The sequence below is a fragment of the Sinocyclocheilus grahami genome, unplaced genomic scaffold, assembly GCF_001515645.1.
Source record: "Sinocyclocheilus grahami isolate Dianchi unplaced genomic scaffold, SAMN03320097.WGS_v1.1 scaffold170.1, whole genome shotgun sequence".
Lineage (NCBI taxonomy): Eukaryota > Metazoa > Chordata > Actinopteri > Cypriniformes > Cyprinidae > Sinocyclocheilus > Sinocyclocheilus grahami.
The window spans coordinates 529,428-543,291 of NW_015505349.1; the positions used below are offsets into that span (position 1 = coordinate 529,428).

General features: G+C 35.7%; 1 protein-coding gene across 1 annotated transcript in view; it reads right to left on the reverse strand.

Annotated features, from left to right (window-relative positions):
* LOC107593412 (rap1 GTPase-activating protein 1-like) overlaps window positions 1-13,864 on the reverse strand; it is a 71,627-nt gene that overhangs the window by 26,761 nt on the left and 31,002 nt on the right. The window contains exons 3-7 of the mRNA XM_016283134.1: window positions 13,736-13,823; window positions 4,027-4,062; window positions 1,048-1,095; window positions 595-633; window positions 289-474 (exon numbers count right to left, since the gene is read on the reverse strand). Coding sequence (XP_016138620.1) covers window positions 289-474; window positions 595-633; window positions 1,048-1,095; window positions 4,027-4,062; window positions 13,736-13,823 — 397 coding nt within the window. The remainder of the gene's footprint in view (window positions 1-288; window positions 475-594; window positions 634-1,047; window positions 1,096-4,026; window positions 4,063-13,735; window positions 13,824-13,864) is intronic.

The window sequence follows — 13,864 nt, forward strand, 5'->3', positions numbered from 1 at the left end:
CAAGATAATCCTGGATTCCTTTTACCCAGGGTTAACTATTTCAAATGTGGAAAGCCCTTAATAATGCATACATTTAGTGCACAAAACATATAGTGCATTGAGCGATACAGTCCATGAGTTGTATGGACCACTTTTATGACAATTTGACTTTTTTTGCCTTTTTTTGTCAATAAATTCACATTTTGTGTTTCACAGAAGAAAGAAAGTCATACAGGTTTGGAACGACATGGTGAGAAAATGATGACACAATCAATTTTGGGCGAGCTATTACTTTAAGCAAATCCTTACTTTGCCCAGAAAATGCTTCCTGTAGATCTTAGCAGTGGTGTTGCACTCCAGTTTGAAGCGTGAATTGGGAGACAGAAGCTGGTCCAGATCAGTTCCATTGCTCAGCTCATGATTGGTCCCTTCAATCCAATAACCCCCAAACTGGGGCAGCAGAATTAAGGGAAATTGACTCTTTCTGCCAAGAACCTGACAGAGACAGCGAATAAAAACAATTATGGTGGCGGTCAGTTGTGCAAGCGCACAATAAATTTGAGATATCGAGAGCAAAAAATTTTCTGTCAGCTCTTTTTTTCTGAACTGGTGTACCTCATGGACGCTGGGGTAAGGTATGTAGTCTTCCTCGGTCTGTAAGGAGATGATATTCAAAACATTAAAAATGCAGTAGACTTATTTGGTTGCAACAGACCCTTATAAACTCCAATGACCCATGATGCTGGTTTATTTAAGAGAACTAACCCACTATCTGTACTCAGTGCGATCAGTTGGATTCTATACAGGCAGTATGGCTTTAGGCCAGAGAATATTGCTCAGCACCAGTTTATCTTATTTGATTGCAGTTCCATTAGTGCAAGGGAAAGTGGGCTAGGGATGTCTTTGAAAAGTAGACGCACCAGCTTGACTGATAACTAGCTCTTCTATTTGAAGCTGTCTGCCTGCAGATAAAAACAGCAGCCTGTGGCCCTCAGACAATATGTGTTCTGTATTTTTGTGAGCATGCATGTGTACAGGGACAAAAGAGAGTCGGTGAGGTGAACATACTTTGAGAGGAGGAGGAAGAGTGCATCTTTGCTCATCCATTCTGTTGCTCTGGAAGATAAAAAGAGATAATCTGTCAGCCCAAATGTGCAAAAACAACACTTACGGTAGGTTAGATCTACTAAGGAAGAGGAATTATATGATTATATTTTCATGCCTTTAAAAAAAACTTCATGAAACGCATATGCAAGAAAATCTCATTTTATAAACGACAGGAATTCTGGAAATTTCTTTAAAATTATATATCTTGAGAAAGACACATGATGGATAAATATTAGAAATTAGGATCAATTCACTTTTACACATTATATTTACAATCTTATTCACTAAGATAATTCAGAGGCTACCGTAAATGTTCAAAAACAGTGCTGGACAGTGTTTAAATTAATACAATAATAAAAAAATGTTTTATTGCAAGTATTCTTCATTTCTATAAAAATGAGGATTATATTGCCCACAGTGAGCAAATCAACTCAATCTTAGCAAATATAAAAATATACAAATTAATGTAATTTTTTTTCTAAAAAAAACAACAATGAATTTTAAGAAATTATTTCACATTAAAAGTAAGATTTACAACAAAATATTATGTAATTCATAAAAAAGGTCAGTGTAAGGAAAACAGACAATAGCCAGGGGGAAAAAAAGTTAAACAGCATAATGGGACATTCATAAAATGATAATGAAAGACCACAACATTTTATTAAAAGAAAGTTCACATGCATTTAAACAATAATAGAAAAGAGCACATTCTTTTAGGGAGACAAGCTGAAAGAGAGAAAAAGCCTTCAGATCTGTCTTAGACAATGAACTATTTTTTATTCTCTTTAATCAGGTTTTAAGAATATGGCAGACAGTGGAACACACACAAGATCAAAGCGTGATTGTGAGTGTGCAGGGAGAAGACGTTCAAATATTTACAAGCTTATTTACAGTTATTATACAAAATATAACATCTTAAAGTTGCAAATATAAAACCATTTGTCCACTTATTTAACTTATAGTGCTGAATATTAAAAAAAGAAACAATCTCAGTGACTCAAAAGAGTGAAGCCCTATACAGTTATGAATATGAAAATACTGTATGAGCTAGTCTCATCAGATTCTACAGTACTGATAGCTGCTGTAGATTGGAAATGCTGCACTGAGATGCATTGGGGATTGAATGTTATGATCTATCTGATGATGGATTCCACCAAAGGATCTTTATGGCAGACCAACTGTGATTTACATACCAACACGTTTGTTATTTAAAACATCATGTACATCTAGCTAAGCTTCTAATTTACTCTATAATGTCCTCCAGCTGCAACCCAACATTAAATCAGATCCAATTTCAATATCATGCTGTTCTCCAAGCATTATGGTACATTTAGTGCACTTATTATAGTTTCTGCATAGACATCTGTCCATCCTAAGTTAGAGATAACAGCAGTAATATCAAATGACTAAGATCAATATGTCTCTGTGTACCCGACAACAGGATCTTCTTGTATTTCAGCACCAGAGACACCAGAAGAATTTGTTCCCTTCATAGTTCAATCGTGTTCTCGTTGTAAATTTGACTACATGACTATGATAATCAGGGCACAACAATAAATATGTACATGTTTTTCACCATAACTGTAGTTATTCTTGTAAACAAAATTTGACTTGTGTCAGAAACATTTTTATATTTTTAATGTAACACTACATTTTATTTAAAATAAATCCAAATTACAAATGAAGACAATATAAATTAGGCTTAATTTACAATAACTGCAAAAAAAAAAACAAAAAAAAACTACAATGTAACCAGATAGACATAGTTTAAAAAAAAAATGTCATATTCATATAAACAACATTCTACATCACAAAACAACATGTTTTTATATGTACATGAATGTAAGCTACATTATAGTGTCAGTGCAGCACTTGCTTGATAAGTGACTGACCCTGGGGTCATTCTTGTAGTTTATAGTGAATATATGTCCTCATTATTTACAGTGATGACTTTTGCAAGTGCAACTATGTAGCCAGTTAGGACAGCTGATTCAGGGGTTAATGGAAAATATCTAGATTAAAGATGAAAGGCAGAGGGAAGGAAAAAAGAGAAAAGTAAAAGAAACACATTACCTGCATTTTCTCAATCATTTCAAATAAATCAGTTGTCTGGAAGAAAGGAGAGGAGATGAAATGAGATGAGTTTAGAGTTGACCCCTGATTACATTCCCATGATATGAGAGGGGTGTGGCCAACAACACAGACAACACGCTGCAGTGCAGCATACATCTAACTGCAGCTAACTACTGAATATATCCCATCTATCACTCAGACTTCATCAGGAATCAGGCCTTTAAAGTATTCAGACTGCATCCATTCTGTGACTTACAGCACACTGCATTTTATTAACCAACTTACAGCAAATTTACCCTGCAAAGGTTGCACAGAAGCGCTTCTGAAGTGGCAATAGGTGTTTTTACACAGACTGCTACTTTAATCTTTCTCACAAATGGCACAGAGCAGCCTTAACTCAGCTAACTTCAGGAAAAACAAAAAAATTGTATTACAATTTACAACTGTTAACATTATGCCAAATTTACACTGCAAAGGTGGCACAGTAGCGCTTCTGAACTGGCATTTAGATGTCTTCCCACAATTTAATGCTGCTCAGAAGTGGCATAAATGCATTTACACTGCAATTACAACTGTATACTATAAATCAGCACAACCTTTTTTCACAAAACAACATGTTTTTATATGTACATGAATGTAAGCTACATTATAGTGTCAGTGCAGCACTTGCTTGATAAGTGACTGACCCTGGGGTCATTCTTGTAGTTTATAGTGAATATATGTCCTCATTATTTACAGTGATGACTTTTGCAAGTGCAACTATGTAGCCAGTTAGGACAGCTGATTCAGGGGTTAATGGAAAATATCTAGATTAAAGATGAAAGGCAGAGGGAAGGAAAAAAGAGAAAAGTAAAAGAAACACATTACCTGCATTTTCTCAATCATTTCAAATAAATCAGTTGTCTGGAAGAAAGGAGAGGAGATGAAATGAGATGAGATGAGTTTAGAGTTGACCCCTGATTACATTCCCATGATATGAGAGGGGTGTGGCCAACAACACAGACAACACACTGCAGTGCAGCATACATCTAACTGCAGCTAACTACTGAATATATCCCATCTATCACTCAGACTTCATCAGGAATCAGGCCTTTAAAGTATTCAGACTGCATCCATTCTGTTACTTACAGCACACTGCATTTTATTAACCAACTTACAGCAAATTTACCCTGCAAAGGTTGCACAGAAGCGCTTCTGAAGTGGCAATAGGTGTTTTTACACAGACTGCTACTTTAATCTTTCTCACAAATGGCACAGAGCAGCCTTAACTCAGCTAACTTCAGGAAAAACAAAAAAATTGTATTACAATTTACAACTGTTAACATTATGCCAAATTTACACTGCAAAGGTGGCACAGTAGCGCTTCTGAACTGGCATTTAGATGTCTTCCCACAATTTAATGCTGCTCAGAAGTGGCATAAATGCATTTACACTGCAATTACAACTGTATACTATAAATCAGCACAACCTTTTTTAGGGGCATAATAGTGTTTTTGGATTCAGCCATGAGTTAATAATGCCAAATACACACAATACTGGCTGGTGGCAATGTTAGTTTTGGCCCTACATTGAGGATTCGGTGGACCTGGCATTTCCTCTCTAGCCCGACGGCAGCATGTCAATTTTAAAGGATGGAGAAAAAGCATAGAGATACATAACTCAATCAATGGCACTCATATTTGGATAAAATGCTTGTAGCTGACTGTCTTTGTAGAGATCAAGTTGGTTACAATGAGCTGAAGTCGTGGAAGTCAGGGAAGTCATGGCCTAATGGTTAGAGAGTCGGACTCGTAACCCAAAAGTTGCGGGTTCGAGTCTCATACCGGCAGGGATTGTAGGTGGGGGGAGTGAATTTACAGCACTCTCTTCCACCTTCAATACCACGACTGAAGTGCCCTTGAGCAAAAATGGCTGCCCACTGCTCCAGGTGTGTGTTCACAGTGTGTGTGTTCACTGCTGTGTGTGTGCACTTTGGATGGGTGGCAGAGCACTAATTCCAAGTATGGGTCACCACACACCCAAAAGACAACGTGAACGAGAGTGGAAACAATTATCTTCGATGTGTGAAGAATGAAGACTGGATGAATTTTCACAAATACTTTGTGTACTGTAGCACATTGTTTAAACACATTGTGTGAGTCCTGCACCATTGGCAAACAATCCTTATACTGCTGCCACGAAAACAAACTTCAGGGAAACTGAATCACATGAGATAAAAAACACTGACACGAGGTCAGACGAGTCAGTCCTGTAACACAAACACATTACCAAGAGCCTCTTCAGCCAAATGACTTACCAAAACACCAGATCATAAAGTAATTTAATGATACTATTCAACTCTGAACCATATGCACTTTATGGTTCAAAGTAAGAATATCCTCCCTAAACAAACATACACAGATGAACACCTATTGGATTACAGAAATACTGTAAATATAATGAAAATATGAAATACAGAACATTTTACAGTAATATTACAGTAACCTGTACTGCAAAAAAAATTGCTACGATTTAAAGACCATTTTGAAGGCAAAATAATTTGATCTTGAGATAAAACTAAAGGTAATTGAACATGACGGACTGTGATTAGCTTGAAAAGATTAATCTGCAGCAAAATGATAGTGCATGTCAGTCTGCACTGAGAGCAGCTCTGTCAGTGATGGGAGAAAATCCATATTCTCTTTTCTTGCTTGCATTCAAAAATTGCTGTGCAAGGAAAAGGAAAGCCTTTGATATTTCGCTGTAAGAACATGACAATGTATCAGGTAAGCATGAAATATACTCTGAGATGACAGAACTTGCACAAATGAAATATACCCTGCTCTCTTCACACTCATGATATTCTTTTATTATAAGCTGATTTTTTTTTATTAATTGCTGTTGGTTTTAGCAATGTTTTGCTGCACAGAATTAACTATTAAAAAATCTATTTTTTTCTGATGTGTACTCAAATCAAATTCGGCTAAAAAATCAGATATTTAATGCTCCCAGCATTTATCCAATATTTTTGTTCAGACTGCAAATTTCCCATACTTACTGCATCAGGTCTTTTCCAGTGAGAAACTGTCACTTGCTGTGGGTTGAGCTGTGCATTTAGACTTTTAGCCATTTTGAAAAAAGTAAAACCAAACCTTCAAAAGTCACAAAGCAAAATATTGTCTGAAGGCTGCAAATCTACAAAGTCCTCCAAAATCCCTGGAAACATCCAGCCCCGAGTGCTGCAGCAGGTTCCATGTCAATAAAAAGTGAGAAACTCCAGCAGGGCAGCACTAGACTGCTGTGTGTGCTTTGGGAGGTGCGTGCATGTCTGTAACATGAAGTCTAATTGTGTATTTAAGCATTAAGATCCTTTGCTCTGGAGTCTTTCCTTTCTCAGGGAACAGAGGGAATTGTGGAGATGTTGCATTCCTACAGAATTAACTTTCTCTCTATCTTGCACTTTTTCTTTCTTTCACTGGCAGAAGTTCAGTATAAAACGGAGCTGATCTGAGCCTGGATCTGCTCTCTTTTGTGTGTGCTTTGGGAGGTGCGTGCATGTCTGTAACATGAAGTCTAATTGTGTATTTAAGCATTAAGATCCTTTGCTCTGGAGTCTTTCCTTTCTCAGGGAACAGAGGGAATTGTGGAGATGTTGCATTCCTACAGAATTAACTTTCTCTCTATCTTACACTTTTTCTTTCTTTCACTGGCAGAAGTTCAGTATAAAACGGAGCTGATCTGAGCCTGGATCTGCTCTCTTTCAGTCAGACAAGCCTGAGCAGAATCTTACTTACTCGTCAACACTGTTCCAAAACCTAGTGCAACATCGTAATCAGGGTTTGAAATGAACACCCGCCAATGTGTTGGGTGAAAACCAGTTATTAACATGAAAATGGTACAATTCATGTTAATAACTGATTCATGTAGAATAGGGTACAACGGGGCTAAAGGCCCACCTTAAGAAAAAATTTGCTATTCACTGCGCCTAACATGCATAATTGCAGAAAAAATATATACGTTGCATTGAACATTAATGGAGCAACAGATTTTGTGTGAAAATAAATAATTCAAGTTGTTTATTTTGTTTAAAAATCTTATAAATGTATGAGGTGGCAAGAGGGGCCTTTTACCCCACTCACAAGCATGGGGTAAAAGGCACATGGTATTGATACAAATACTTCAGCTAAAATAATGTTTTTTAAAATAATGTCTAAGTTAATACTTGTTCAAAACAATCACTTTAGCAAAGTTAGTACTATTTTCTGCTTATTTTGAAAAATAAAAGAATAAATTTTTGTTCAATAAATATACTGTCATTAAAATGTGGTAATATAAAAAATATATTTTAAAATACAGAAACAAAATAATTTTAATAAGCAAAGATTCTGAAAGTATGGAAGGAGATCCAATAATAATTGAATATATATTTACAGTAGTAACAACAAATTATATTTTATTATATGATATGATTAATATCATGTTTTTAAATATGATGGTTTCATTCTAAACATGGTGATTATCTCTAATATGGACACCCAATATAATATATGATATTTACCATCTGAATCTAAACATGTCATGTTAACAAATGGAAAAGTCAGCCATCTATTAATTATCATGTTAATTACTGTGCGCCTTTAGCCCCAACAACATGTACTTTTACATATTCTTTCGTTATTTAACAACTGTTGCTTTAATTATCTTAAACAATACTGAAAATCATAAAGAAGACCTTTGTCTCGAAATATATGCATTAATTTTAGCGATTCTCATTTGATACTTAAATCTACAACATTTTAAAAAGCATAAAATATTAGATCAAGTAAGCACAGAATTGCGATCGCGTCAAAGATCAGACAAATATACACGTGCATCTTGAAAAGCAAATGTTTTGGAAAGTGCTACGCCACGTTTTTGTGCCATCTAGTGGTTTAAATGAAAATAATATCAAAGGCGCCTTTTACCCCGGGGCGCCTTTAGCCCCGTTGTACCCTATAACAGGGCTGGAACAGGGTCTGGGATTGTTTTGCACACGATTTTAAACTTTCATGAACTTCGCCACACACACATCTTAACCACATCATGTGGATAAAACTACACCCAGTTTTATGATTTTTTTATGAAAAACTAAACAATTACACCTGCAACATTTGCATTCCCTGTGCTGAAAATGAGCCTTAAATGTTAAATAATTAGCCTAATTAAGGATAGTAAAGATACATTTCCAAAGGCAAAAACATAAAATAACATAATTGTTAAAAAGTCAAAATTATTATTATTATACAGTACAGAAAAATATTAAATAAAATTAGAAAGTGTTAAAATATATGTTAAATAGTTTTATCATATGTTCTCATATCTATTTTTATGGTTTTGTAAAGTCAAATTTGCAATATAATACTGTTTTGATCTGTTTGCTTTTTGCAATGTTTTCTATTTACTATTTTTCATACTGTGATTTTTTGGTGAATTGTGTTTGTAAATCTCTTTGTGCACAGTTTTGTGCCACGTTAACCTAACAAAAAATTCTGAATAGTTCATACAGGTGAGACAGGACTTTAGCTAAAGTGAAGTAACGCCTAGGTGATCAGCATGCAGAGGCATTCTTTAGTTTGGGTTATCAAGTCGTGGGACAAAATCTTAATTAAATACGTTGTAATGTACGTCTGTGATCAATATGTGCTTGTTGGAAAAGTATGTGAGGATGTGAGGGAGTGATAAGACAGAATCGTGGTGCAAGACAGACTTCTTATTATGTCAGCTTAACAGGTCTGTTGTTCGTTTGATTGGCATTATTATTAGAGTTTAAACCAGCCGTGTCAACTCTAATCGGCCTTCAACACTTCAACTCTTTTTGGAGATTCGAGCAGAGCCTGCTCAGCCTGCCCACTGATCTTTCATTACTTCCTTCTGAGAAGCAAATCACAACAATTATAGGAATCACTGTTACACCTATATACAAAAAAATTTGATCTATTTAAAATGCAACAACCTTGTTTGATCAATTATCAAAAATAACACATCCTTTAGAACAACAATCTAAAAAAAGACTAAGCTCATATGAATCAGTTTGCATTGACGTTGTAAGCTAATCTTCCTAGACCATCCAATCCAATCTAACTACTCTAATAGCCTAATAACAGTCATTGACACATATAGTAATCAATGCCAAATCTGCAATCAAATGTCAATAAATAAATAAATAAATAGCTTCAGCACACTGAAGAGGCTGAATAATCATATCATATATTATATTTTATAACAGGCGGATAATGATCTTTTTCTGTATATCAAATTGACTGGTATAAATAATTTAAATATACTAGAAATAAATCAATGGCAATTTTTGGCATTTTAGAGCTATGCACACAAATGAACCAGCACATTTGGGATGGACTGTAGTGACTGTGCTCAGAGTGCTTAGAGAAAAGTGAATAGAAGACTTTTTTCCCAAGATGTCCGGAGGAACTTTTTTTGTTTGTTTCATAGTTATCTATGATTCATGCCAACCTGATAGACAGAACTGGCAGTTTATTCTAATAAAGCTGTAAGCCAGTGAGTGGATTTGGAAATGGAAATGTCTCCAGGGATCAGCAGAAATGAGCAAATCTATTTAACTGGTCTAAAAAGACATTGTGACAAAATTTTAAAAGGAATGATAAAGAGCTTGCACGGTTACCGATGTTTCAGCCTCAGCCAAATAATATAAAAAAAAAACAATGACATTTTTTACTTAATATAAAGACAAAATAATCAGACAAAAATGTCCAAATTTAAACACTTCAGTCACATGTGTGTTTAAGTGAATGTCATTGCATGTATAACAAAATATCCAAACAATTTGACACAATTAGAAAAGAAAACAAACAAACTTCAAGTGAAACAGGTTTCAGGTTCCATTTCAAAAGATAAAACAATAGTTTAGTGTTCAAAATGAAGATAGAAAGTCTTTGGAAACATTCTGGTTATCCAACACTGTTCACTTGAGGGACAATTACTTCATACATTTATTAACAATCATCTTGGGACCATTTAGCAAAAAAAAATTTTTTTTTAAATGGCTCATAAAAGTTATTTTGAAGAAAATCAATCTAGTAATCAAAATGAACTTTACAAAAACTTGAAAAAAAAAACATGTGGCAAATTTTTTTTTCAATGGAGCTGAGAGGTAGAAAGACATACTGATGGACTTACTGAACGGATGTCAGAGGCATTATCTCCATTGTGAAATCAGGCCAATCCTTAATTAATGATCCCCTTCATGTGATTCTCTAGTCACTCTCTCTCTCCATCCTATCCATGATCATCCTCAGCTCAGCACAAATTAAATCAAATCTAACTTTAAAAGATGCTGCTATCAGACTAGCAGAAGGCAGTATTTCTCTTCTCATGGCCACGAGGCCCAGAGCAGCTCACCACCCTCTAAAACAATGCTTCACAACTGGTGTCACGGGTCTGTATGGATAATAATGATAATAATTAATTTTATTTAGTGGCGCCTTTCTAAACACCCAAGGTCACCTAACAGCAAGCAAACTAGTAAAAACAGTAACAATAACAGTTGAACAAAATTCAACAGCACAACTGCATACATCATGAATACAATAAAGGCTTACAAGAGCAATTAATAAGAGCAAGTCATAAGAAAGCCTGGGTAAAAAGATAAGTCTTAAGACGAGATTTAAAAGTATGAAGGCTGTCACTGTTCCGTATATTGGGGGAAGAGAGTTCCATAGGCGAGGGGCCGCAAAACTAAAAGTTCTTGCTCCCGTGGTGCTTAAACGTATACGCGGCGACACAAGAGAGATCGAGTGTGAAGATCTGAGAATGCGAGAAGGAGTATAGATGTGGAGAAGGTCCGTAAGATACGTTGGAGCAAGGTTGTGAAGTGCCTTAAATGTGAGAAGCAAAATTTTAAAATCAATGCGATACTTTACTGGGAGCCAGTGTAAACGTTGGAGAACTGGAGAAATTGATGAAGTCCTAGAAAGAACATGAGCTGCTGAGTTATATATATATATATATATATATATATATATATATATATTGGGGCTTTTAAACATTTTTATGAGATCAGATAGAGGACAGCAACAGGAAATTATTGGTGAGAGAGAGCGAGGGAATGTGACACAGGCCAGAGCCTCGTGAGAAATGGAGCTCTTACACATCATGTGTTTGTGGCAATGCATTTATTTTAATTTAGATCTTTGCCGATGCTGCCCATCATCTCAGTTATAAGTTGTTAGTGTCCATCCTCTCCAGAGGAGTGTCATGTGGAGGCAAGCAGCCCCCATATGCTCCCTGTTTTACAGTTGGTCTAACACATGCTAACACTGCAGGCCATTGTTGCTACTGTGCGTAACTTAACTTGATAATTTTTTTGTGCTTTCGAAACAATGAAAAAAGAATGGTGAGACATTAGCCTTGTAACAACAGCAGCTCACAGAAGAGCGTCTCAGGCCTGCAGCATGTACGTCAGAGGGGAAAAAAGACTTGCATTTCACACAGAATTAGACAGCACGTAAAACTAAAATCCTCTCTGGCTTGGCAGTCTCTAATACAAATGACATCAAACTGCTGAATGCACAATCCTGCAGAGAACCGTTCTGGCAATGCAACTATAAAGTTGAACAAACAGGTCTTGAACTGAGAATTGAGAAAAATTAACAGAATAAGCACAAACAAGTGACAAATAATCACATACAAAACCCATAAATGACAGACAAACGATAACAAATGAAACCCATAATCAACATAAGTACAAATGCGATCTCTTTATAATTTCAAATATTCTCCTAGACAGCAATGAAATTAAATGGAGAGCAAATTGATAAAATTGATTTTTGCTTAAATCTCCTGAGAAAAGACTCCCTCTTCAGAGATTTGTTCGGATTTGCTGAAGATACAAAAATCTGCAATTCTCAGAACAATGTCTCAGAACCAAGTCTGCAATTGTCTGACCATTATCCACATAATAATAATAATAATAATATATTTCTGGGTAATTTTTGTGCTTATTCTGTTGGTTATGTGTTTCATTTGTGATTGTTTGTCACTCTTTTATGGGTTTTGCATGTCATTATTTGTCACTTATTATTCACTTAGATTATACTTGATAATCTACGCTGCAGAATTGTGGATGCCATTATAACTCTCTGACATCACCCAAAATGTATCCTCTTAATCGCAGGCTCAGCGCACCGAGTTTAAAAGCACTAAAATCTCCTACACACATATAGAGATCACTTAAACTACTTACACACACTACACACAATACACAAAGGAACTTATTCTTTAGCCCTGCACTTTGAGAACCTGACCCTCGAATCTAACTTGGTCAGACACAATCGCCAAGATCGGCAAACAAAATACAGCTCAACAATGAAACTAATAACATTTGACTCAAAGGGGGTTTTAAAGGGCCCTTGTATGATCTCTCTTAGGGCCCTGTTGCGGGTGTTTGATGATCTGTGGATCAGCAAATATTAAAATGCAATAAATTTGATTTGTGCAGTAGCTCAGTATGAAAAGAAAAAACTAAAAAGAGATTTTAGTCTTCCATCAGCTAAAGTTCAACCATGCGGTTAAAATTCATGCATGAGTTTGTTATATAATTATAAATAAATTATAAAATTATAATATAATTATAAAATTATATAATTATTTACTTGTCCTTATGTCATTCCAAACCTTTATGAATTTGTTTCTTAAATGAAACAAAGGTGAATTTTTGACAAATACACTTTTTTATAAATTTGATTAAAGTGAATGAGAACTGGGGTTATCAAGCTCCGAAATAGCAGAAATTTAGTTCATATGATTCATGCAACCAAGTGTTCTGAAGTCATGCAAAAGCTTTGTGAGCGGAACAGGACCAAACTGAAGTGTTTTTCATAAAACAATCTGGCATAGATCTGTGTAATGATAGTGATATTAGAGGAAACATTCTTTTGAATCAGTTGATCCAGTTCACAAAACAAGCCTAAATGTTTCACACTGACTCAACGATCCGGTCGCTTAACAGTCCACTCATGACAGTTCACTTATTAAGCTTGAAAGCCCCTCGATCATTGAAATTGCGTGGAAAAGAGTACATTCTCTAAAATGTCTCTTTTTGTGTTCAGTGACATTCAGGTTTGGAACAACATTAGGGTGAATAAATGATAACAAAATTTTCATTTTGTTTGAACTGTTCCATTAATGGTCATGAGAGCCGTTTGCTGAATCCCTGGAGCTGTAAGTCACTGACAGTGGATAAATGACCTTTCTTAATCAGTGCAATTTTGACATCCATTAGTTTGTCTCATGGAATAAGGGCTGTGACTGAGAAACCGGCCTGACATTTGTTAATTAATAGCATCTAGCATTTAATTACATCACTCTCATTTAACTGCATGGCATGTCAATCATGTGTATCAATAACAAACAGAAAAGTCTGTAATCATGCCTCCAAACAATGACCTCATGCAAAAGAGTATTAGTTCTACACAGTGATGGAGCAGATGGGTCAGGAGAGGTGAGACAGACTCAGCAAGCAGAAGTCAAGGACTGGTAGGATGGGAGGAGGCAAGCAGGCAGGAGTTTTATGATACTGTACCTTGAGGAACGTTGAGTGAGGCAGTGAGGCCTGGAACAGTGAAGGATCTAGTGTGTTAGAAATGCAGGGCTCTCCTCCATCCTGTTTCCTGTAATGAGAGACACACTTCAGTCTAGCAGTACATGTACA